The sequence below is a fragment of the Ambystoma mexicanum genome, chromosome 6q, assembly GCF_040938575.1.
Source record: "Ambystoma mexicanum isolate Mex_15411 chromosome 6q, UKY_AmexF1_1, whole genome shotgun sequence".
Lineage (NCBI taxonomy): Eukaryota > Metazoa > Chordata > Amphibia > Caudata > Ambystomatidae > Ambystoma > Ambystoma mexicanum.
In genome coordinates, this window is record NC_090937.1 from 218,544,667 (window position 1) to 218,571,694 (window position 27,028).

A 27,028-nucleotide genomic window follows, 5' to 3' on the forward strand; every position below is an offset into this window, starting at 1 on the left:
TTTTTATCATGGACTGTCTTCTGGTTTGTTCCATGCCTCAATTCTCTTTGCCTGCCGCATGTTGGCTGTGTGTTGGAATCTCTCTGTAACCGCATGTGTTTTGTGCTGTCATCTGTGCCTCTCCCATGGGTGTCTGCCATTTACCAGCTTGCTGCTTCCCCCACTCACACTACTGTGCCTGAACCTGTCTAAAAGGCACCTGTTTGTCAATGGTGTCTCCTGACTCTCCAGCCCAAATACCCCTTCTTGTCTATTGAAATAGTGAAGGCACTTTGTCACTTTACTATTTCAGTACTGCTAATCTTTGCGTTCGTTTTAGGGGAAATTGTTCACACATGATCAGATTGGAGTTGATATCGCCTTCTCCATTCACCAAACATCCAATACAACAACTCCAGTAGCCAAAGCCTCAGAGATTAAAAAAATGGATGTCCCAAAACAACGTATGCCTCAACCCCAGCAAGAAAGACACTTTCCAGTATTATAAAGCCTTCTGACCTAGGAATCCCCCGGTCACCTACCTCAGAAGCATGGAACCTGGGAATCCTAAAAGACACTGCCTCTATCCCTCAAACCACATGTAAAAGACCATGTCAGAAAACAACATAGCTCCTACAGATCCTCAAAATGATGCTCCTTTACTTGGAACTTCCCCAAAAGTAAATCTTCACCAATGCCCAAATGCTCTCCAAATAAGAATACTATAAATCTCTCTATGTGGTTCAGTCCTCAGAAAACCTAGAATCTCTCCAAATTATCCACCATCAAACTACACGATGTGTTCTAAACCTCAAGCCTTACACACATGTCACTCCAGCTCTAAAAATACTCAACTGGTTACACATCAAAACTAAAATAGAACTCATAATCCAAAACATTACACACAAGACCCTACACCCTTTTAGCCACTCATACCTCCAATGCTTAAGCTTGCAATCCCATAAACTAACACTGCTCACATCTCAGAGTAAAAGAACGGAGGCAAATCATTCCCTTCCATTGCCCCACCTCATGGAAGAAACCACCTGTCATAAGTCACTATCTAACCCACCAGGCCATCCGATTATGTCCGGTGTAGGATCCCTACTTGAACCTTTGTCCAAATTTGCAGACATCTATTTAAAACCTTTTGTCCTTGAAATGTATTCTTATATACAAGACACTACAGAAGTCATAACCTTGATTGAAAATTATCCATTTGACGGTAAACAACAAATGCTAGTGGGGCTCGATATAGTATCTCTCTATACGTGTTTTGCCCAAGAGCTAACTCTTGAAGTCTTAGAGGAAGTCCTCAGGACTAAAAGAACAGAAGGAGATTGTCCAAACAGTTTCATACTATGGTGTGCAGCAACGTCCCTAAAGGAAAACTATTTCAGTTTTAATTATCAACTGTTTCAACAAATACATGGGACGGCGATGGGGTCGTCTTTGGCTCCATCAGCTGCAAGCCTTTTTGTTGAATTTTTTGAAAAAGTGTGATCTATAACCCTACCAATCCTTTTCTACCCCATCTTCAGGTTTGGAGGCGTTTTATAGACGACATCTTGATAATATGGGATGGTGATATAGCTGAATTTGACGAATTAAAAAATTGGCTTAATGCACAGAATCAATTCTTAAAATTTGCAGCAACAACAAGTACAGTTGAAATCAATATTCTAGACATCACAATCTGGGCAGACACCTATGATAAGAGCTTGAAAGTTAAACCGTATTATAAAACAACTGATTGGAATTCCCTGTTGCAGTTTAATAGCGACCATCCGAGTCATACAAGAGAAAATTTAATGGTGGGGCATTTTTTGCAACTTAAGCAAAATAGTTCCAACACGACAATATTTGAACAAGAAGCATCAGTTTTGAGTTCCAAACTTAGAACAAGAAGGTGCCCTGAAAAAATTGTAAAAAAAGCTTGCAAGCGAGATAAGAATAATAATAGGGAAGCCCTATTAGAATATCATACAAAATCAAAAGACAACAATCAGATTGTGTTTGTTAGCACATTTATAACAATAAAGTTAATGCCATTATAAAACGCAATTACCATATACTAAATTCTGGGGAGTGCCCCATCAACAGACCATTATGTGCGTTTAAAAGAGGACCCAACATAAAAGATCTGGTAACCAGAAATTATATCTCTTCTAAATCATCCCAAATGACTTTGACTGAGTCTTGGGGTTTAGAAAGGCCAACTGGACACACACCCTGTGGGGGCTCTAGTTGTTGTTCCAGCACCAAACGGACAAAGGAAGTAGATTTGGGCCTAAAAAAACCTTGGCAACAGCGACAGTTCACCAATTGCAATTCATACATGGTGGTGTATGTGATTTGGTGTCCTTGCCATAAAATTTATACCGGGATGATAGAAAGGAAAGTAAAACAAGGATTACAGAACATAAGAGCTGCATAACAAATAAGAACATAACGGCTCCACTTGTAGGCCATTTTTTGGTTATGGACCATACACCAGAGTCCCTTACATGGAGCGTTTTAACACAAATGGATCAAAAAGAAGACACAGCAGTAAATAGGAAAAGATTATTCGACAAAGAACAAAGATTCATTTATCTTTGTAATTCTGTGGACTTGGGGCTCAATGAGTCAATTGATTGGAAAACACTTTAGGTGGAGTTAAAGCAAATTTTGTTGCTTTACAAATTTCTGTATACAAAGATGTGGAGGAGGTATCAAGATGTCATTTATCCTCATATGTGTACGAATTTCTGATTAGAAATTGCCCCTCTCTCTCTTTTTTGAAGCCATAATGCATGGCATACCGATATGGTTTAAAATCAAGAGAAATACTAGAAACAGGGCAGAGCAGGCCATATGATCGGTATGGAATTGTGCATAAAGCCGGGGGCTGTAGCCCGAGAGTTTTGGTAAGATCTTGCACGTATATGCCAATGTAAATGCTTTTAACGGCCAAAACATTGCCTAAAAAAATAATATAGTGCGGAGTAAAATATTACTCCCACGGTTCATGAATGAGCATGAGGGGAACAAGAAAAATATGTACTACCCTTAAAGTGATGGGTACCACCAGGATTGCGACTAGTTCTATGAGGCTAGTTGTCGCTTTTGGGTAAGGATTTTAACACCCAACATGGCGGCTACATTCGGCCACATTTCAGACTAGAAAGAGCATTCCAAAGCATGGAGTCACCGCCATCAGCCAGTTTCATACAGTTAAATGCTGCGGTTTTGACATCAGCATCATACGACATCACGGCAATGAGTCACGTGATTGGAGAACAAACTTTTGCTTGAAAAGGTCCTGAAAACAGTTCCCGGATGCGTACACGGCAACAATAACTAAGTATAAACAAGTTTGACATACCAACTCACAAACGGTGTATCAAGTGCTTGTTAGTACTATTATATATATATGGTAGATTTAAAATATAACATTTGATCCTCTTCTCTTTGGTTTTATAGAAGAGCTAGAGCAGCACCTCATTCACAGCATGGCAGCACAAAGCCAGCAAAACCAGCTTGACAACGTTGCAGCTAATACAGCGCGATACCTTCCAGCTGTCTTTTGAGAAAATCCATGTATTGAATGGTAAGAGCAATGTGATATTGAGCAAAACTCGCTGATTTATTGTAGCTGGGTTCCATGAACCATAAGACTGCTAGTATTAGTGAGTTACACTAACAGGCACAATGTCAGTGCGAATGCCGTAACATTAATACTTACTAGAGTTCCTTTTGGTTGACTCAGTGCCGGTGTACAGTATGCATAGTGTCATATTAAATTAGAGAGTCAAATATGCTCAATGGCAAGCTGATCAGATACATTCATTAAAAGCCAGGTTTTTCGGTTTGGACATCAGAAGTAACGGTAAGCCAGTACTTCCTACTTACCAAGTGTGTCCTCTTTCTATTTCACCTTTTCAGAGAACAAGCCTTCCAGTAAAAGAAGCTTATCTTTTTTCCTCTGCTACTAATTTTCAGACGGCAGTGAGGTAAGCCCCTACCTTAGGAATTAATCTCTTGAGGCAGGGAGTCTGCTTTAGTATCTCTTCCTAGAGTAGTACAAGTGATTTTTATTGTTGTTGTCTCTCCCTCTTTAGGATAGTGCTTCACATTAATAGGAAGCTACTACATGAGAACTGACTCCCCGGTCACATCAAGTTGCACAGAACAGATACTGAACAAATTCGGTTATAGACATGTTAATTGAAAATTAAAAAGTGTTCCCTTGATGAATTTCCCGCCAATAATCTGTTTATGGATAATGGGAATGAAACATGTCGGGTAAATGAGACTGTGAGAATATTGTCACAGTGTTAATAGGGCACTAAAAGCCAGATTTTACTGAGTATCATTAAATGAATTCTGTTATTTGTATATGAGATTCTAGATTAGACATCATAATTTTACATCTATTATGGATGCTAACAGGGGAGTTGATAGGTCTGGAAAAGACCCGGGGCTAAGCTGATGTTGGAACTGTTGGGACTGGGGGCTAGCTAGTCTTTCGGCTGTAGCTCCTGTGATTCTATCCGGGGCTACAACCAAAAGATCAGGGGCTATAGCCCCCTTGGCCCCCTCCTAGCAACACCCCTGGATGGTAACAATGCAAATTGTGTCGTCTGTTTTGTTTAGAACGAATTTGAGTGTTTTGTTTGTACTTTTGTTTTGATTATGTATGGACCTATTTGTTGTCCTCAGTATTCGTCCTTTGTTTATTAATGGTGTTAGTTTCTACAACATATAGGTAAGCGTACAAACGCATATCACAGTTTTTTGTCTGAGTCCTATCTGAGGGTCACTGTTTCATTTTTGTTTTTCCTTACCCTTTGTGGTTTTTTTCTTTGTTTAAAAGACTGAGGATTAATGTGTTGGATATGTATTTTAGAGTTTTTTAAAAAAGAATTCTTGTAATAAAACAAACAGTTATATATTTTTTTTAGAAAATAGGTGTTGGTGTTACTTTGTTGTAGAACGAGGGTGACAGTTCTCTAGGGATCTAGACAATGGATCCCAGATCTCTAAGGGAGAGTCCTGAGAGGTGCTAGGATCTTTCTGTAGTTGGTTATTGTTGCAAGGGGCATGGTCCTAAGCTCTGACTCATAAAAAAATCCCAGTCCTTCCATAGTTTTTGAGAAACCACCAGACTACATCGAACCAAATTCAATATTTTCCAAAATCTGCCAACCTTCAATCACAAACCTAACAAAGCACCTGCTTCAACCTTCATACAACTAACACTTCACCTGCATGACACCACTCCCTCCTTCATATGGACACCCCCTTTTTCAACTATTCATGCACATAGACACCCCAGATGCCCATCTCTACTCTCCCTCCTTCCGCCTTGGTTAACACTTTCGCTGCCACCCCTTCTCTCCCTATTTCGATCTCCCTTTACCACAATACCACTTACTTGATATGCACTTTCAGACCCCAGAGAAATTACCTCTTCAGTAAACTGCTTTTACTTTCATTCGAACCCTAACCTGCCTTCATTGCTCCTCTCCCTTCCCACCTATTCCCCTCCCCTCATCTATGTCTCCTTAGCAACTCTGGAAAGTACTCTCTAGTGCCTTGATTACTTACTAGTCCTGTTCAAATGTCAGTGGTCTGTAAATGTTTGTTCTCCTGGCTTCAACTGGATGACTTTGGTACTTTGAGGACTAGTGCGATCTAGAGCCGCCATATGAGACACAAATAAAATTAAAATAAATGTAAAAATAAATGTCCGGCTTTTTATTCAGACCCACTCTATATTGAGTGTGACTCATTGATCGAACGATCAAGCCCTCTGGAAAAATCACTAAACCACAATTCTGAATCAGAACCACGATTTACTAACAGCACAATGAGCTGCACATTAGCTAACGCATTGGTGAACGTGTTTGCAATATATCAGCAAAAATGCCCTCTTTCCAGTAGGCTTGAATGTGAAACAAGGCGACGAAAAATAAAATATGTTCCACCCAAAACATTAGAAAAGCATATTTGCTCAGGGCGGATGCAGTTCAGTGACTCATTCCGAAGCTGCTGCCCAGAATCTCTGCTCGAGCATGAATTGTCAGAGAAGTGATTGAAGTGAGCAGAAGAGGGAAGTGAGGCTGCGGCAGGAAGACATGGCGACTGCCGGCAAAGTAAGCTTGATATTTTACAAGTATACCTTCAAAATATATTTTCTGTATAGTTAAATACTGAATGAATGCTCTATACTATTTCCATGCTCATTCATTCAATCAATTGTGTTATTTGTCATAGTGCCTTTCACCATATGGTGCCAACCTGCTTTTGGTTGAACGCCCTTGGGAAACACTGGAGTCCAGAAATGTAGGAACGTATTATGCGTGTGTGCATTTCAGCTATTAGAGTTAAGCCAGAGGAATACTATAGACTAACGGGCGGGATACTGTGTTTAAAGGAATAATGTGGTTAGTTACAGTTCGAATTATTGACATTAAAAGTAGCTTTATTCTTATGACAGAGGTGATGTACAATAGTGTTTGTGTTGTGTGTGTGTGTGTGCAGGGTGCCTTCCAATAAGCTGCGAAGGGGCAGTGTGCGGGGGAGAATTGGTTTAGCTGTACAAACAACAATAACGAATTCCTGGGTTCCATCTATGTACAAGGAGCATTGCAGCGTTTCCACAGGCGATTTAAGTGCTTGATGAATGCATACTACTGGCCCTCTAACAGACTTTCTTAGAGAGGAAGATTGCCATCCCTAGTTCTTTCTAGTGCGAAAAAAGCAAGGACCCCGTTTCAGGATTTCGTGCAGCGGCCTGGTCTACCATCCTGTGCTTTAGAGAACCATGAGCGAGGGGTCCGAGGTGCCTGGTTGTCCTAGTACGGCTCACTCAGAGTGATATCCTCACAGCAACAAGGAGCAGATGAACATTTGAAAAATATATCAATGAAAATAAGGGATAGTTTCGGCATCGCTAAGACTTTTAAATTATCAAGGTGACAAATCGAATGCAGAAGAAAAGGAGTGTCATTGTGAACCTATTGTATTTTTTATTATTCATGTTTTTTTAAATTATTTTACAAAGAGGTTATCCAGTGCTGAAGACAGTCTTGCAGTTAATAATAAAAACTGTGACTAAAAGACAAACATGGAAAGTATATGATTTAAAGGGGAGATAGGAAGGCTTAGATTAGAGAGGTAATCAACTTCATTATCAGCTGTCAAGTTTCGGCGCAATTTATATTTTTTCTCCTCATTTTTAAGTTGGCCAATGGAGAATTTGCTGGGAAGAATCATGTAAAAAAGCTAACGTTTGATTTTTCTCCCCAATATAAAAGGAAACCACACCACCAATTTGCCCCAAAGCCCCAGGCAGTAATGGAGCACGTGTTGTTTATGTAAGTGGTCGAAGTGGGGGTGTGAGTATTTTTTTTTTTAGGTTTTACTATTCCTTTTTATTTTAAAACCTTTCCAGAATGGTTTTGTTTTAAAATAAAAGTGTACAAAGAAGTTGAAACTTGCACTTCAGTACACTGCACTGAAAATTCCCTTAAACAGCATTTGTGTGTTGTTTGGGGGGGTTGGATTGCATGTGGGAGGCAACGTGGCGATGGGGTTTGTGGGTAGCGGGGGCACGCATAGTTCCACTACTTCCACTACTTCTTTTCGTACACTTCAACGACTGGTTTACATCCCTGACCTCAGGCACATCAGGGCTTCACAGGAGGTCTGATGACTGATTTACCAATCATCAGAAAGGACAAGTCTGTCAGGTAAGTTAAGAGCCATTTGGGCGAGGATGGAAGTATAGAGTCAGAGAGACGCTTCTTGGAATTCTAGTGGAGACCACCAGAAGGGAAACCATCTTTAGCTACATGCTCTCCAAAGACCCTGAGTTCCGGCCATACTCACACCCGCATCTAGGTGGTGGAGAGAGGAACTGGTGCCGCTCTCCAGAAGGAGTGCCTGGGTGCTCTAAGCTTCACTTCAGGAGTGAACCTGCCATGTTGTAACTTTAACGTTACATGGGACACAGGTTCGGTTTCCTGCACCAGAGAAGAATGAGTCTAATTCTTAATTACAGCCTACAACACATGGCGATGTTGTGGTAGATGACAGCTGCACTATTTACTAGTCCCAACCTGACAGCGAGGATCTCTAACATGGTCGCCATGCATGCATTACAGTCTGATGGTAAAGGTTGTAATGCTATCCGAGCCTGTGCAGTGAGAGGAAAGCGTACACTGGAACTTCCTTTAACAAAGCTTGTCCGTGTATCCTTGAGCAGTACCCGGTGCATACACATAACAAAGGTAAGCTTGCTGATTGGCGAGAGCGCTGAAAGTTGAGAAGAACAAAAGTGAAGCATATAACGAATGCCTTTACAGTGGTTAGAGCTTGAATTGCAAGTCTCCGATTGTCTAAAGAGAAGAACACATGCTTTAATGAAGTGTTAGGGCGTCATTACACGGACGGCGGTGGATCAAGGAGCTATTAGCACCTTGGTCCATGCCGGTAAAATACCGGCACCACCTTGGTGGAAAGGGGAATTACCGCCCTATTCCAAGGTTGGTGGGGCGGTAATTCCCCCTTCCCCCATTGCCCTTCCCCATTCCCATTTTTGCCCCATAGGGCATAATGGGAATGGGGAAGGTGCTAATTACGGCACCGCAAATTGCGGTACCGTAATTAGCTCCCTGGTCCCTTTGCGGGTTGGTTTTTAACGCCTGCAAAAAGCAGGCGTTAAATTCTCCAACCCGCAAAGGGACCTCGTAGTAAGGCGGTAAGGGTTTACCGGTACCGGTAAAATACCGGTACCGGTAAACCCTTACCGCCTCCCGTGTAATGAGGCCCTTAGAGTCTGCACGCACCAGATGGCTGTTTTGTCTGGTAGTTGACCACCGCCCAGGTAAGTGATACTGAGCTGAAGGTGAGAGGTTCTAACTAGGGCTCAGGTCACCTAGCACAAAATATACCCCAATGGTCAGGGCCCCAATGCTATAAAGTTTGTGCAAGGGAAAAAGGGCAACATCACCTGGGCCTTAATTTGACACTTGTCTATGATCTTTGGCCAGTTCCAAAAGTGTGCACATCACAAAGAGAAGCTTCAGAATTCAGCCTCTACAGTTGGTTAGAGCCTTCCTTCCAAGCGTGTTGATTGGCTAGAGTGTATGCCCGGGAGAACAAATGCAGAGAACACTGCATCACCTGATTTTCACTGTGTTCAGGCGAGTATAGTTCGGCCAAACGTTTAAGCAGTTAGGGTGATAGATCTGGGATAAGCTCTTGACAATTTCATGCTAATCAAATGATGCTGTAAACATTGGGTTGAAGGGGTCAGTTTTTCCTGGCAGCACATGTTCAAACAAATGATAAACCTATTGGAATACGTAAGAACTCTCCTTCCACAGATGTTAAACGAAAGCAAATTTTACCAAATTACAATGTGCTTGCACCTGGTTGCTTCTTTAATATAGAAACTAAAATAACTCTTTGTTTTCAACTATCCAAAAATGAAAATCGTTTACAAAAAACAGGTTGGCAATCTTTTTATAATGGGGCAGCATAACATAAATTCATAATGTTTTTATACATTACTTTTACGCTCTTACCCATTTAGCTGCTGAGAAAATGCGGACAGAGATAACATCTCTGCAGTGCTTGCCTCCATTATCTTGTGTGGGAACTTTGGGCCACTTTACGAGTTTGGTGGTATCTGGGTGGTAAATCCATTCAGATACCACCAAACAGTAAATCCGTTACCACCATTTGGTCTGGTGGAATTCCTGCTGGATTACAAGTAGCAGTGGCAGAGTTAATCCCCATTTTTATCAGAGTTGATTGGACTCTATGGGGCTATGTGGTAATTCCACCAAATTTGCCAGTTTTCCGTAGGAAGTGGGAGGATCTACCTCCATCATGTTCCTGGGGGTTAATCCCCCATTCCAGGTCCATGCTCGTAGTATGGCGGTGGAAGGAAAGTGGTGGTAATTCTGTTACCGCCAATGTTTTCCGGCACCGCCATACTTGTTATGAGCCCTTTTGCTTTTTATGCCTTCCTAAAACTAATGGATTGCTATGGAGTTCACCTTGGTTTAGCACCTGCAAATTAGCAAGCATACAGATTCCACAAGAATTAATTAGTAAAAGCTGCCTGCAAAGTGTAATTTGCCTGCAAGCCAACTCCAACACTGCCACCTACCTTCTCGGACATCTGGCCCATGAAGCGTGTGTCACCTCCCCCCGTCACCTTCTCCCCCCGATCCCCACTCCTCAGCTTCTGCCTGTCTCACATCCTGACACAGGCATTTCCATGATCTACTCTTCTATCTCCGATACTCTTGATGCGCTTGCCCCTGTCACGAGGATCTGCTAGAAGCCCAAAGCCAAGTGCAATTCTTGGTACAACTCTGACCTAGCTACCCTTAAACGTAAGTGCAGAGTGGCTTAGAGGAAATGGAGGGCTTCTTGTTCATCCTCTGACAAACTGGCCCGCCGCCTGCTCCAAAAGCAATACCGGCTCCTTGTCCATTCTAAGAAAAGAGCCCACATCCAAGCCTGTGCCTCCGCGGCATCAAACAACTCAGCCAAAATCTTCAAAATTGGCAAGGAGCTGACCAACCCTTCTGCAGTCTCAACCTCTCCTTTCGCCTCCCAGGCCCTTTGCACGGCCCTTACCTCTCACTTCATCTCAAAAATCCAGGATATCCTGTCCACCCTCTCATCCCCCTTCTCCTTCTGCAAACTCTGGCCCTCCTGCAGCCACCCCCGCCCTCCTTTTCTTCCTTTCCTCTTTTCTCGCCTGATGAGGTTTCTAGACAAGTTCGATCTATGAAAGTCTCGTCAATACAGGTTCTTCCCTTGCTCCTGCCCTGGCGGACTCCTTTAATCTCTTGTTTGCCTCAGGAGCCTTCCCCTCCACTCTGAAGCACTCTTTTGTGTACCCTCTTCTCAAGAAACCCACAGCTGACCTTTCTTGTCTGGCTAACTATCGCCGATCTCCATAACTACTATCCTGGGTAAACTCCTGGAAAAGCTGGTTATCTCACAGCTTAACCTTCACACTGATTCTGTTGGTTCTCTCCATGACCCTTTAGAGCTGCCAGAAGCACAGAAAATGCTCTCCTGAACATCTGTAAAGATCTGCTCTCCAACCTTGACTCTAACATTCCTTTTGTCCTCATCCTACACGATCTCTCTTCTGCCTTCAACACGGTCAACCATACCTTCCTGCTCGTCTGTGTGACAACCTGGGTATCATCGATCTGGCTCTGGCTGACGTCTTTCCTCTCTGATGGACCCTCGCAGGTCCAACTTGAGTCCTTCCTTTCCTCTATCTCTCTCTCTACCTGCGGTGTTCCCCAGGGGTCTAACCTCTTACCCTGGCTCTTCAACCAATACCTGGCAACTCTCGGCCATCGCATGGCCGCTCTCTGCACCAACTTTCAGTGCTATGTGGATGACACTCAACTCATTTTCAGGCTTCCCTCGGCCACCTCTTCTTCTCTCATCTCGGATTGTCTGTCTGCTATTTAGGAGTGGTGTTCCGCAAACGATCTCTGCCTTAATACCAGTAAGACAGAGATTCTCCTCATCGGCACACCTTCAACCTCCTTTTCTGTCACTCCCTGGCCGGCCTCCCTTGGTCCTCCTCCTACCCCACCTGCAAGGCTAAGAACCTCTGGGTCATCTTCGACTCCATGCTTTCCTTTTCTGCCTACATCTCTGATGTCTCTAAAAAGTCAAACTTCCAACTGCACCTCCTCAGAGGTATTCTGCCTTTCCTCTCCTTCCACAGAAGCTCACTGTCTCTCAAGCCCGGTTTCTCTCTAGGTTGGACTACTGAACAAGCCTCTTTCTATATCTACCTGCTTCTACTCGCCCCCCCTCTGCAACTCATCCAGAACAGGACTGCGAGACTTGTCATTGGCCTCAAGCCCTGGGATCTTATCTCTCCAGCCCTGAAATCTCTTCATTGCTCCCTGTGGCTGCACGTATTAAATTCAAGACCCTTTGCATTGTCCACAAGGCTTTCTGGGGCTTGGGTCCAAAATACCTTCAACTCTCCCTCTGTAAATACCTTCCCTTTCAATCTATTCACTCCTCCATCTCCAACTCCCTCAGGGTAAGTCCTTTCTCAAAGAAACGAGCTGAGGGTAGATCTTTGTGTTCGGCTGGGGCCTCCATCTGGAACAGCCTCCCTGACACTCTGAAACTTAAGGAGAACCATCTCTGGTTCCGGAAGCACCTCAAGACCTTCCTCTTTGCTTCTGCCTTCCCTCCTCCTCTCCCCTGTGGATCTGTTCTTCTTGGCATTGTGCACCTGGTTACCCTCTGATTTCGGGCCCAGGTACTTGCCCAACCTGCCATGCACCCGCACTGCCCCCTGGCAACCCTTTGCACTTGGGTCTGTATCTGTAACCCTACAGTTCCCTCTTTTTCTGCACTAACCAGACACCCTCTGTCTGTTGCCTTAAACCTAGCACTTGCCACTTGCAGGCTGCACTACCACTTGTTTTTTATTATCCTTTGCTCAGCACTTTCCACCTCTCCCCCCTGAACTCCCCCTTCCCTCTTCCCTGCAATTGCACATTCTCAATGTCACTGGGCCTAGTCAGATCATTATTTTGTTCTCCCTTTTTCCCCTCCCCTGCCTCGTCGCACTCTGAAAAACTTGTGTAGGAGCGCGATATAAATAAAATATATCATATCATTGTAGGCAGTGTTTATTTTTTTGAAAAGTGGAGAGTAGAAGTTAAAAGTAAAGAATATTTTGCCTTGTTGTTCTCTTACTTTTCCACTCTGCCTGGCAAAAATTTAGAATTGTATGCAGGGGACCCCAGAGCAGTAAAGTATAAAAGTTAGCGGTCACTTGCATGCAATTTGCATTTTTTCCCAGTGGCCCCCTTTGTGTTAAATTCACAAAAAGCAAAGCAAACTACTAACGCACAAAGGGTGAATTGTTTTTCACATGACTTGTGTTGGGAGCATGCATGGCACTCTCTGCACCTACCTGGATGCTGGGAGGGAAATGTGGGGAAATAAATATAACGTTCTGATGCCTGTTTGAGGAATAGTAATGTAAGTAGGACTTCAGTGGTGCATGACAAATACAAAATGAATGTATGAACGGATCAGAAATTAGCCTGTCGTGAATTGTGCTTCCCCTCCACCTGTTCCATAGAGGCACAGTGTAATGTCTTTGTTTTCTGTACATTTTTATATGCTTTTTCCCCAGGTACAAACTTCGTTACTTTGTAATCCAGCTCTACTAAATGATATTTCTTTGAGAACCATCAGAGTGAGCATCCTGAATGCTTGACGTGTGACTGATGTTTCTGCAGCCCTACTGGCCTTTTTGAAGTTATTGACCATCAATCTTGGACTCTCCCTATTATTAATATTAAATACATAAACTCAGTAGTTCTCATGGAAGCAAACTCAGCAGGAAGAAACGACATGCACCCCTAAAGCAAAGCCAACACTTCCCCGGCACTATAGGATTTCCAGAGGTCTAACTGTGATATGAATTCCCTCTATTGTAAACCTCATTAATACTCAGTGTGTCGACATTTGAATGATAATAAAAACTCAAGCATGCTTGACATGTGACTGTCTCCCCTAGTCAACATGCAATCTTTCAATTCAATTTCACACTTCAACTTGGCTAATTTGATCATCTTCTCAATCATGCAAGGCTGAGTTCTTCTTACCCATATTCAAACCTGGGACCTGAAGGTGACACAACAATCTCTGCAGTAGGTGCATTAATCTACTGAGAAACCTTACTGCAAAGTATATGGTGCTGTCCTGAATGGATAATATTTTCATATACAATGGGTCATCCCTGCTATTTTTTGTTTACGGGGGCATCACTCGAAAACAGGGCTAATATTTAGAAAGAGAAAAAAGCGAGTGTAAGGCTACCCCTCCCTCTGATGTGCAGGTAAAACAGCCTATCTCTGGAAAAGTGCAGTTGTGGAACAAATGCTGCACTTGGCCTCTATTTTTTCAAACAGTAAATGGATTGAAAGAAATAACATATCATTCTAAAATCATTTGTGGCATTCAACAAACGGGGAAACAATTCATACTTCCTCCGACATTTCACAAATTGCCACAGCATACAGATTTCAAACACAACATTTAAGACATTATTTTTTTAATGTTTATTTATTTGGTTAAATGGTATAACAATTTTTACAAAACAGCACGAGAGTGCAGAAGAAGAAGAAAAAGAAATCCATCCTCCTGATTCCTGAAATGGCAGATCTTGCTTGTATGAATTTGATTGCGATGATTTCCCTTCATTTCCTTAAGATATCGACCTTCTGAGTCCCTTATGCTAGACCAATTTATTTATTTGTGTCTAGAAGTTCTTTTATTCTAAACGATGTGCCACTTATATCACACCCCTCTCTTGGAACGTACCACCCACCCTGGTCACACTGAACCAGGAATCAGGCTGGTTTGCAAAGTTAAAATATTTATTTATATATTCACTATATAATCACACTATTTTTAATAGGGATACAATAATCACCAATGGGGTGATGTCACACTAAGCAATCTCTTTAATCACAAGGAGTAATAATGAGCAAAAACAGTGCAGCACAGCAATAATACTTTTGTGGGTGTGTTCAAATCAAATAGCAATGTGGTTACTCTTTCCCCCTGCACACACCTCAACCCCCCAATATTCAATGTAGAGAGATAGGAGAAGAGAGAACAGGTTTCAGGAATGCAGAATTCAAGTAAATGTCAATCCCAATTCCCCCCCCCCGCAAAAATAAAAAGAGAAACAGAAATGATTGGCAAACTGTCAAAATGGTTTTTAAAGTTGGCTTTGAATGGAATAGGTAAAACACTAAATATGGCTTAAATCACTGAAATTGTTTAAATTCTAATGGGAGCCGCTTTATCTGGTTGCAAACAAACACTAGCAATGATTTGAGACTACTCAGCAATGTGAAAACCTAAATTTGAGGTTGGGTGCAATTGAAAGCTGTTTTACACGTTCTAGAAATTTCCAAAGGCAAAATTCATGGCAAGCTTTTCTGCACGCGGTAATCACAAACGCAGGAAAAATATGTGGATTTGATTTTGGTTCCATGGAAAGCTTAGGATGTTAGCTACAGGCAGACATTTAAATTCTGTTTGTAGCATGAAATTTGAAGAAGTTATGGACGTTCTCGTGGAGGTCGTTTTTCTGAGATAGGTGCAACAATGAGAAAACAGGGATGCGCTTTTAAAAGACAAACAGGATTTCTTTACACTAGGGGTGACTCTGAAGAAGCAAATACCACACGGAAGGACATCCACTAGACCAGGGCGCCTCTGGATCAGGTTTTTGCCTGCCGCGGAGCTTGCCATCTTCAGATGAAATATATCAGCGCAAAGATATTTTTAACAATACTATTACAGAAGGAAGATAGTAGGGATGAGATAGAGAGTTCATGCAATTCAAAATAATTCTAACAATGCAATTCTGGATATAAGGGAGGATGGATTTGAATAGGGATTGCTATGGACAGTACATAGGCTAGTGACAGTCCTATACTATTGATACTCACTAAATAGGTTTGAACAGAACCATCAGGAATTCTGTTCCATCAAGATCAGGGATTCTTCTCAGAAATTCTGCTGGGCACACCTGACTGGGACAGGCTGCTGGGCACACCGGACTGGACTGGGTCGGCAATGGCTCTGGTTCACAGCTATCTGGTCACAGCACGGCACAGCACAGCATTACTGGATTGGGTTTTGATTCTGGTAACAGTTCTTTAGAAGGAAAGCAGTTACAGCACAGCCCAGCTGTTCTTTGGTTCCCCTTAGAGGTCTGAGGTAAATTCTGGTTTCTGGAATTTTAAGGCCCAGCTGAGAATGGTTTAGCTATAGCAATGGGCCTTTCTGCTTGCCAAGTTTCTTGAGTCTGGAGCAAGGAAGATGTCTGTTCCTCTCGCAAAGGTGCTCCGCCAGCAATCAGTTGGTGGGTGAATCTGTGTGTCTTTTCTAAGTCCTCAGCTGTCTCTTTTTATGCATTTTGTAAAGGGGAGTGTATGCTGGATTATCCTAAGTGTGCCCCTTAGGCTGGCTATAGGCTAGAGTCTCCCCTCTCCCTTGATTGGAGGAGAAAACAGGGTGTCACCAGGATGATGTGGGTTTTATGAGTCAGAGAATCCTCCCCTTGGCTTTTGAACATGAAATCTTTTAGTATAATATATATTTACAATTTTGCAACTTTATAACAATAACATATCTAGATCACATATTTTGTGTGGCAAATGCTCTTCAAAGCTCCGTCGTTGTAGGACCTTGTGTCGGCTTTTGACAGAATTCTGCGGTTTTGGGCCGGAACACAATATCTAGTTTATCCAAAAATGTGTGCAACTGTGCGCATTGCATATGGGCATAAGCGTGTGAAGTTTCATGCTTTTGACATAAATACATTTGCTGCAAAACCATAATTTTCACAGTTACTTCCCAGAACATAGCAAAGAGTTGTGGCTCCTCTTAAAATGTGCAGCCAAAAATTAGGTTCAGAGGTCCGGGGTTTACATATTCTTTTGCAATTGTACACAGTAAATTATCAGTCTTTTTAGAAATATGCTTTCTGCCCATTGTGAATCAACAAAAGGTTGTCTGTCCCCGCCTCCCTCCCCTTCTTGCAGCTCAGAAGCAATCTCTGCCACTTCCTTCTGGCAGAGGACATTTACGATCCTTCCTGATTAGCATCTCTTTCCCTTGGAGGAAGTCCATTGTGCTCTTCCCAAAGCAGTCCAGGTTCTCCTCCCCTTTTAATCATCACAAGGGTGTGAGTTCCTGGTCTAGAGAGCAGAAGGGAGGTGTCTGGCCCTGTGGGGGAAGTTGTTTGTAGTTTGCCTTGGAGTCAGGCTTAAATTTAAATGTCATTTTGTTGCAGTTTCCTTTGTTTAAATAAACTTGTAATTTTAAAACAAGCAGCTAGAACACTGATTCCAGATTCTAAACCATGAAGTTTAAATAGTTACAACCTAGGTGTTTTGATGACCAATTCAGCTTTCCAGGATATTGCATTTTCACAATGATTTCTTGAATTCAGTAAAATGTGACACCCAGCAAGAAGATTGGATGTTTGTGGATGTTTTGGACCAGCATTTTGTATTTTCAGCAACCAAGAAAAGATTTAAAAACAAGATTCCAGATTTCTTTCAGCGAGCACTGCTTTTCATGCAGTCTCCGTTTTTACTGGTTGGGCAGCTCAATGACATGTTTCAGGAGTGAGGTCTCCGTTCCACCACTGACAACATCCATGGTAGATTTGGAAGCCATCTTTTTGTGCTTTGGAAAGTGCAATTTCCATAGGTTTTGGTGCGCATAGGGGTTTTGTAGCCATTTTGATGATTCTGGTACCACCAGCATACAGTGCTGCCGCAAGGCATAAGTGGGTTAATACATCCCACAAAGCCCCCCCTCGCGACTTGACTTTTGACCACCCATCAAGGGGAAGTCAGGAGATTGGGATGTTCAGTTTTTCTTTTTGGTCCAAGTGGAAAAATTCATCTGCTTCTCCCATCACTGCTGGATCAACAGGTTCTCCTCGCCGGTTCCGGATGAGAGTATGGAGCGATACCCCGGGGCCCTTGGGTCTTTCCTCCTGGTCCCCGAGTGGTCCTCCTTGGTTCTTAGGATCCATGGTTTCAGTCCTATGATGACAAAACAGAGCATATTTGTGGACATTTCCCCCCCACCACTATTCATGTTATTATTACTGATTAAAACAGATGGCATGGTTTTTACAGTTGGAATTTTCTAAGGAGCTGGAATGTCCCTCTCTGGGTTTCCAGATGAATCCTCTAGTTGCTTCAGAGTATGCGTAGGATGGCAACACTTCAGCTGGTTGATGTGGACCCACTTATCTTCCCCTTCTGCCAAACTGCCTTTGGGATGCAGATTTTGTAGGTGACTGGTGAGATTCTGTCTTCAATTTCAAAAGGACCCCGCTAGCTAGGAAGAAAATTGCGCTGTTTGGCCTTGTTCCTTTGGAAATTGTACAAGTAGACCTGGTCCCTACTTGGTATTCTTTTCTAGTTGTCTTAAGGTCATAGTGGGTCTTCATACTGTCTGCAGATCTTTCTAGATTCCACTGAGCATAGACAATAGCATGTTGAAGGTGTTTTCTCAGATTCTTGGGTTCTGTTGAGCAGATGTTGGGGAAGCACCATCCTTTGTCCAGTCATCAGCTCAAACGGTGACATTTTTGTTGCAGAAGAAGGGATAGATCTGATGGCCATCAGGACCAGAGGTAGTCGAATATCCCAACTTGGCCCAGAATCTGCCACAAACTTTTTTAATATGCTCACAATTGTCTTGTTGTATCTCTGAACTCCACCACTAGAGGCTAGCCGATAGGCAATGTGTAGTTTCCTTTTGACCCCTAGTATCTCCCACATCTTTGTCATCACTTCGCTAGTGAAGTGGCTAGCTCGGTCTGACTCAATCCTTTGGGGTGGTCTAAAACACGAGAAGATTTGGTTGATTATCAGGGCAGCTGCTGTTTCTGCCTTGCAATTTGGGGCGGGAGACATTCCACCCATTTAGTGAACAAGCATGTCACGGTCAACATGTACTTGTTCCCCCTAGAGGAGCGAATCACGGGCCCGATAAAATCGACTTGTAAATCTGACCAAGGCAGTGTCATCTCCTTCTTTTGGAGGGGAGCACGGTGTGTGAGTGATTTTGGCTCAGATTGTGCACACACAAGACACACCTTCAAGTATTGGTCGAGGTCCTGTCCCATGTGTGGCCAGTATGCTAACTTTATCAAGATTTCTAGTGTCGTATGGAACCCCCGATGACCGGCTGTGGCCACATCATGGGGGTGACTTAGCATCAGGCTTCGGAATGCGGTAGGGACCACCCACTAGTCATGGCCAGCTCGGCATCTCCTTACCAACAAACCATCTTGGATTCGGAACATTCTTTGGACATTTCATCGACACTCTGAGGTCCTCTTTCCCTATGTAATAGGTATTTGTCAGGGGAAAGTTCTCAGGGTCCTCAATGTGTTGATAAAACTTACCAATTATTGGATCCCCTTTTTGAGCCGTAATCAAATCAGCATCTGGGGTCTTGTTACTCCATTGTGCAGTTGAGAGTTCATTGTGAGCATTTGGCTGGGCCTAGTGATAGCAGTGACCTGGATTTCCCCCAACAGGGACTCGATCTCAAGAAGATCCCCTTGGATGGCTCTGGTTTTGGCCAGCTGATCAACTAGGTCATTTCCAGTTTTGTCTGGTCCCTCTACTTTAGAATGACCCTTGATCTTTTTCCAGTAGATGGTCATCCCATTCGAGGTGACGAGACCATCAATAATTTCAATTAATTTCCCATGTTTCACTGGTTTGTTATTAGCACATAGCATGCCTCTGGTTTCCAGTTAACTAGGTGCTCCACGAACCCGTTCCGTACATAATCTGAATCTGTGATTATGACCAGTTCGTGGAGTTGGTGTTGGACAGCAGTGAGGATGGCTTGATGCACAGCCATCAACTCTGCCTCTTGATTACTTCGGGGACCGATTTTGTACCCAGCAGAGGGTTCTGGGGCATCATTCACACATGCATTCCCTACGCCGGCCACACGTTCTTTTTCCCCGTTGTTGTCAACATGGTAGGAGCACCCATCCACATAGACAGTGGGCATTCCCTCACACTGGTCTTCTTCATAGACTTTGTGTGGGGAATTAAGGTATGCCTCCATGGTGTCCTTGATTTTAAGACTTTCGTCCTCAAGGCAGTTTTCTCTGGCACAATCATGGAAGTCAGCCAGACATTCTTGTTTTGGCCATATCTGACCTCCACAGGAAAGCCTTGCATTGACAGAATCCAGGAAGTAATTCGGGAATTCCTCACATTTCTGACCCAGATTCTGTCACTTTGGAGATATTGCAGAGGCTGGTGTGGAGACTCATCTATGATGTGTTCCCCCTGGATAAACGGGCGGTAATTCTTCAATGCCCACACCGTCGCCAGGAGTGCCTTCTCACAATTGTTGAATTTTTCCTCCACAGAGGATAAAGTTTTACTCGCATAGGAGATTACTTTATTGACCTTGTCATGCTTTTGATATAATACTGCAGTAAAGCATGTATTTGAGAACCCTGTCTCCAAGAAGAACTCCTTGTTTTTGGCAGGGTAAGCTAGGCAAGGCGCTTGTGAGAGGCTTATTTTGAGTTGTTTTACTGCCTCAGCTTGTTCTGGACCCCACTCCCACTTGACCCCCCCTTCAAAAGATGGATCAGGGATACTGTGATCTCTGCGTAGTCCTCAATGAACTTTGTGCTGTAATAAGTCAGTTCAAGGAGACTCCTTAGTTCCCGTAGAGTTGTTGGGTCTTTTAATTTCTGGAGTGCTTCCACTTTCTTTTCCTCGGGACAGAGACCGTGAGGAGTAATCTCATGCCACAAGAAATTGACACGGGTTCTACACCACTGTGCCTTTTGAAAGGAGAGTTTTGCACCGACTGCCCTCAACTGTGTCAGGACATAACGGATCTCCGCTATGTGTTCCTCCACAGTTGAGCTTTTGACTAAAACATCATCTACATAGGCCAGGTTACCCCTCTCACCCAGGTCGGGCATGGCCTTGTGTAGAAAAATGTTAAATTCATTGCTGGAGTTAATGTATCCGAAGGGAGTCCGGGTCCATGTGTACTGCTGCCCACTGAAGGTGAAGGCCAGCTTGTATTGGTCCTCCCTACTGACAGGTAAAGTCCAGTACCCATTAGTCAGGACAACAGCAGTGAATACCTTTAACCCCTGGATCTGGGCCAGCCCTTGGTCAATGTAGGGAAGAGGCCATCAGGAAGTATGGACCCGTTTGTTGAGCTCCCTAAGGTCAGCAGAGAGTCTCCACTGGCCGTTTGGTTTCAAAATCCCCAGCACCGGATTATTGAAGGTGCTGTGGACTGGACAAATTATTCCACGGGACTCAAGGTTCTTAATTATTTCAGTAAGGGACTCCATTGATGCGAGAGGCAAGCGATATTGTTTCACAAACACTGGAGTCATGCCAGGGTCCGTGGGAATTGTTTTTGTGTGGATGTCGTGCGACCACAGTCATATGAGTCCAACGCAAGAGATCTTGAAAATCTAAGAAAACTTGTTTACATATTTGCTTTTGCTCCAGAGTCTCACAGGCATCAGCTAGGTAGACTCTATCTTCAACCATCTGCCTGAAGCCTGGAAAGACTTCCGATTTGGCTATCTGAGCGGCCTCCTCCAGCTGGGTGGAGAAGTCCCTGGTCAGAGTGCTGATTTGGACTGATGGCTTCAGGTCGGGAAGTCAGTCCTCGTGGACTTGGAAGATCACCTCACCCCTCCTGAAGTCACAAGTCACATCTTCCTTGCCATTAGGACAGGAAGTGTACACCAGGAAGTTCCCAACATGCTGGGTGAAGATCCTCTCTGGTGTTGCGTCATCATCACTATAACTAACAAAACAGTCCTTGGGGATGGGTCCTAACAGTTCATTACCTAAATCTATTGAACAATGTCTGTCATCAACTGCCATTCCAATAATGGTGCCTGCGCCCAGAGTGATACTCTTTAGGTCACTGTTATCCACCTCTGTTGAAATGGTGTCATGTTCTATGTTGGCTAGTGGTGTTGGGTTTACCCCCAACCCTTGCTGTTGGAAGTGAGCATTAAGATGAATATAGGCATCAGGGTTTTTCAGTTTCTGTCCTCTTTTAACTTTCACTTCCAGTGAGAATTGTCGGGTCCATTCTGGGATGGTGACTTCCCCTCCAATCTGAATTTCAACTGCATAAGGCAGCAATTGAGCTGACCTAAATGCTTTCTCTGTATCCTCAAAGTCCATGGGATTACCTGCTAACCTGGACCAAGCTTTTAAGTTTATTAGGTCCAAACTAATGGCAAAGCGATTGAGAATGTGACTACCTAAGTAAAATGCGGCAGAGACATCTCGCACGACCCAACAATTATGGACTATGCTCTTTTTGCCTATGGAAATTTTGAGCATACACCTGCTAGGCAAGAGATGTTTGGAATTGGGTGTTTCCAGGTCCATTTCCCATTTGTCTAACAGTTTAAATGTGGGAATAGCTGGATCTTTTGGGAGTTTGCGGAACATGGGCTCGCTGATGAAGCTCTTACCGTTGTTCACACACAATCAGGCTAGAACAGAGTCCTTCCCTTCATTTAACTGAATAGGGATGAACAACTGCTCTCCAATTTTCTGAATATCAGCCAGGCTTTGAGCTGATTTTTCATCTTTCTCGACTATAGGAGTGGGATTTTCTGATTGTGAATTTGGCAAGAATTTCAGAGTGTTTCCTTCCTGTGTGGAATTCCCCCTTAGACTGGAAGGAAGATTGCTTTTCAGAAATAGAGAGGGCCCCCCATCACCAGTTTGTTGTCCTACTGGAATTACTGTCACATCTGGGATTTGATTATTCTGGAAGTGAAATTCTATTTGGTCAGGTTTTTGTTCAACCATGTGGCATGTGCCGCTTAAACTAACATGGTTGACACTCTGTTTCAATTTTATTGGTCGGTTAATCTGGGTCCAGAGGACCTTGTTTACACAATTTTTGAGGGGTGACAATCTACATAGGATGTCATTCCCTAGTAAACAAGGTGTGCCATCTGGGGTCACAACTATGATCGGATGCTTCACCTTGTGTCGCCCAATTTTAATGTCCAAATCCGCAGTCCCCTCGACGGGAATTTCCTTCACTTCTAAGTTCTGAAGTTGTCCAGGAAGAGGGGTAAGAGGAATTTTGTATTTCTCCCCCCTTCCCGAATTCAGTTGATCAAAGGCCCTTTTTGACAGAAGGGTAGCTTGGGATCCAGTGTCCACCAGTGCCAAAATTGCACATTGCCCATGTATTTGGACCGGGGCATAGAATCTTCCCTCCTTCTCCTCAAGGGGGCAACGATAATGTACATTTTTGGACAACTGGTGGGTTATTTTCTTGGTTTTGGACACTGACAGCAAGGAGATTTGGGCAGGATTCTGTTTGGTGTCTTGGGAATCTGAAAGCAAAAGGTGACAGCTAGATATGGGGTAAGTTTCGGGTTCCTCTGGTCCTGGTTCTAGGCTGCCCCCCCCCCTTTTTGGAGGCAGTCACCAGGATGGGTTTGAACCAGGGGATTTTCGTGCTGGTGATTCTGGGTTTGATGATGGGCAGTGCTAACTCAGTCCCCACATCTACCCAGTCTGGATTTGGATCCTTTGGGACCCATTTTTCTTTGGGAGGAGTTCCCCCATCCCTGAAGGAGAATATCCTTTTCCCAGGATCCTCTGAGGATCCCTCTCCTTCAAACTGGAAGATTTGTACCTCCTCCTCAAAATGGGTCTTTTTGGGCTCTTTATTTCTCCTACCCCCTCTCTGCTCATTGGGTTGCAGACTTTCGGGGGCAGGAGATTTTGGTTCTGGTTCCTGGGTTTCCAGGAGCTTTTTACAAGTGGGGAAGGAAGCTTCCGCCAAGGCTTTACACTCCCCTTCCCCTTGTGCCTCCTCCCTGGGAACCGGTGGGTTGTCGGGGTTCTTCCCCCGTCATTGCTCTGGAGCACCAGGACCTGGATTTGAGGCATTCTGCACCGCCATGCTCATTTGAGGGTTGTGTTAAGCCTTCAGCATGTGCAGCATGTGACCCAGATCCTGTGCCATGTTCTGGACCTGGTGCTCTAGTTGGAACACCTGCTCTAACTGGTACGGGGTCCTCATGTCTCCCCTGGGTTGATCCCGGGAAGGGTAGCTATCCCTTCTCCCAAAACCTGGGTTAGGAAAATGTGGGTACCCCTCCAATCCTGGATTGGGCTGTCTGGGCTCAGGAAAGTGGGGAAAGAAGGATGGATTGTTTTGGGGGTTAAAATTTGGCGGGTACCTAGGAAGGACATTTTGTCTGGTATTTGGGGAATTACTGCCCTCCTGAGGAAAGTGAAAGGGAAGTTCCCTGGGTTTCCAGGTGGCGGGTTGGACCCACCCCCCTTGGGCTGGAGGAGTCTATTGCCCTTGTAGCGTGGGCTGATGTAGTCACGGGAGTTAGGGGTCCAATTTGTGAGATTACCTCCCTGGCTCCCTGTTTGTGATTGGCCTGAGGGCCTTCTGGGTTTGGGGTTGTTTTGATCCTGCGCGGGCAGGTTTTTAGGCCCCCCATCTCTAAATCTAAAATGGGGGCAACCTTCACCTCTGCCACTTTAGCAGCAGCAGGGGTGTTGGTTGTTTTGGGGCTTTTGGGACTATTTTTGTTTTCCACTTGCTTTTGCACCTCATAAATGTGCGTGGCTTGTTCAATGGCCCAGTCTAGTGATCTTTTCTCGTGAAAGTCCCTCACTAGCTGGGTCATGATATACTTAGGTAGAGCATGGGAGAAGGTGTTTACAAATTCTTTGTTGTCAGTGCGCACCCTTCTAGTGGTCTGCGCAAAGGCACATTTTAACTCTTGAACAAATTCTTGTGGGGCCTGATCTTCCCCACATTGTAAGTTATAGGCCGCCTTGCGAGCCTCCTGAGGGTTTCTGTGAATAGAAAAATGTTTCAGGATGGCCGCCCTATAGGTGGACCATCTGGAATGATTCTGATCCTCCAGCCCCGCAAAGAAGTTGGAGTAATCGGGAGAAAATGTACACTTTTACATATTGAATACAGCTTTGGCTGTCCTTCAAATAGAAAGTTTCCATCATTTGTTCAAGTAGCTCAAGATGCTCCCAAACCGAATATTTTGCATTCTTATGATAGGGCGTGATGATGCTCCTAATGGCTTTTATTTGTTTCAGGGGATCCTTGAGCAAGGCCCTCTTGACCTTGTTGGCTTTTTTAGTTCGGGTGACCCTGGTCCACTCATCCTCTGACTCAGAGGCACTGCTACCAGAGGTGCCTGTCTGTTCCTCTAGGCTCTCTCGGATTCTGCGAGCTTGGGAATGGCTGGCAGAACGTGGGGGCCTAGTTTCTTGAGTCTTCTGATTCTTCCTTGCTCCCAGGATTGGCTGTGTACCCCCCACTGTCATAGCTGGGAAGAGGTTTTCAGGATGCCCTTAGTGGGCCTACCCTCATGGAGTTCCCCACCATATTTTACTATCTGGTCTCTGGGTAAGTTATATTTTTGAGGATCCAGTTCTCTGATCCTCCCCTCATTGGAGTTCCCTGATCAAAGAAGATGGCCCTAGCACTTGGGAACCCATACATAGATGCCCGCCTATCCATTCCTGGGAGGTGCTGATCTATGAGCCCCATATTCCCCATTGGGTTGAAGTCTGCCATCCCCGTGGCCCCTGACTCATGTGCGCCAGTGGACATGGGGGTGGCAGAGTCCAAGGACTTGAAGAGATGAAAGTCTCTGGTACCAGGGTTCCTGAGGTTATGCTCAGGTGTTTCCCTTCCCAGCGGACCTCATCTCTCTCAGCCCCTGCTCCCTGTTGATATGCAAGAACCTGACCATTTTGTTCTTCTATCAAGGCCTTACTACTCTCTATTAGTTGTTCCTGCATAGCTACCTGTCTGTGGAGCCTGTCATTTTTCTCACAGAGAGCCTCATTGTCTCTATGTGCTTCCTGTGTAATTTTGGAGTATTGGGCCAATTTTTACTGCAGGAGGGTTACCTCCTGAGTCCTGTCCTTACTGGCCTGGTCCTTCTTTGTTAGAGCATCTTCCACCACCTGGTGTGCTCTAACAGTTTTTCGTAGTCTTTTTAGAGCTCACCCTGTCCCTGAAGGGCCAGGTGATTTTCTTCCATCTTAGTTTTTAAATAACTGACCTCCTGGCCTAAGGTGTCTCTTTCCTGAATTACAGTACCCCTCTGTGCAGCCAGGTCGTCCCTTTGTTTTTGGAGTGCATCAGCTTTCTGGCGCTCTTCATCAAATTCAGATTGGGAGTCAAGGCCTTTCAGAATTAATGTATTATTTTCCTCTTTTGAGGATTCTAGGCGATTTTGCAGGGTGACTATCTGCTCTGCACAAACTCTATTATAGTTCAATTGCTGCTCCAGATTTTGTTGGCTGCGTAGTAGGGAGTCCAAACTTTCTTGGCACTCTTTTTGCAGCGCCAGTACTTTGGTATCCTGCTCTACCTTCTCTTGCTGTAGGATATCCAGATCTCCTTTTACTTTTATCAGGTACTGTCTGGTTTCATTTTCTGATTCTAGGCTCTTTTGTAGCCTTTGCTCTGCAGAGTCCAAATCAGTTTGGGTTTTTTCTAATGATTGTAGTTGCCTGTTTGCCAGATCTAGGTTTTCAGCATATTTTTCCTTTATTGCTCCAATGTGGAGGTACAGATATGACGCTATTTTGGCAATTTTACTTTGCTCTTCTTTTACCTTAGGGGCCATGTACAATTCACTAAGTGCCATGTGTAATGGACCCTGATCCTGCCACATATCTAATCCGGTGGAGGTGGCTTGTTCTTTGATTTCCTGCAACTAAACATTCTGATCCTGCTCTGTCCATTCACCCCTGACAAATAATTTGTGCAGTAGGTGTTCTTTTGCCATATTAATTTCTACTGGGGTCACCATTCCCGAGAAATATAAATTTCCTTTCTGACTTACAGGAGTTATTTTATTTTTGCAAAACAGTCCAACTGCTTAGAGCGTTTCTATTGAAGGGTGCTTTCACAGTGTAGCACAGTGTGGGAGCCTAACAGGGTTTATGTACCCCGTCAGTTAGTATGCGGTATTAGACTATCACATGTGGTATGTCTAATTCAGAAAGAAGTCAATGCCTAGCGTTTAGCACAACTGAAATCCTTATTTATTAATTTGTGTCTAAAAGTTCTTTTATTCTGAACGATGTGCCACTTATATCATGACCCTCTCTTGGAACCCCCCCGGTCACACTGAACCACAAATCAGGCTGGTTTACAAAGTTAAAATATTTATTTATATATTCACAATATAATCACACTATTATTAATGGGGATACAATAATCACCAATGGGGTGATGTCAGACTAAGCAATCTCTTTAATCACAAGGAGTAATAATGAGCAAAAACAATGCAGCACAGCAATAATACTTGTGGGTGTGTGTTCAAATCAAATAGCAATGTGGTTACTCTTTCCCCATGCACACCCGGGTTGAG

At 43.9% G+C, this 27,028-nt stretch overlaps 1 protein-coding gene across 1 annotated transcript in view; it reads left to right on the top strand.

Moving 5' to 3' along the window:
- Positions 1 to 6,001: 6,001 nt before the first annotated feature.
- Positions 6,002 to 27,028, top strand: part of LOC138515903 (alcohol dehydrogenase 1-like) — a 349,539-nt gene continuing 328,512 nt past the window's right edge. Inside the window, exon 1 of the mRNA XM_069630664.1 lies at positions 6,002 to 6,119. Within this exon, the coding sequence (XP_069486765.1) occupies positions 6,102 to 6,119 (18 nt within the window). The 5' untranslated portion in view covers positions 6,002 to 6,101. The remainder of the gene's footprint in view (positions 6,120 to 27,028) is intronic.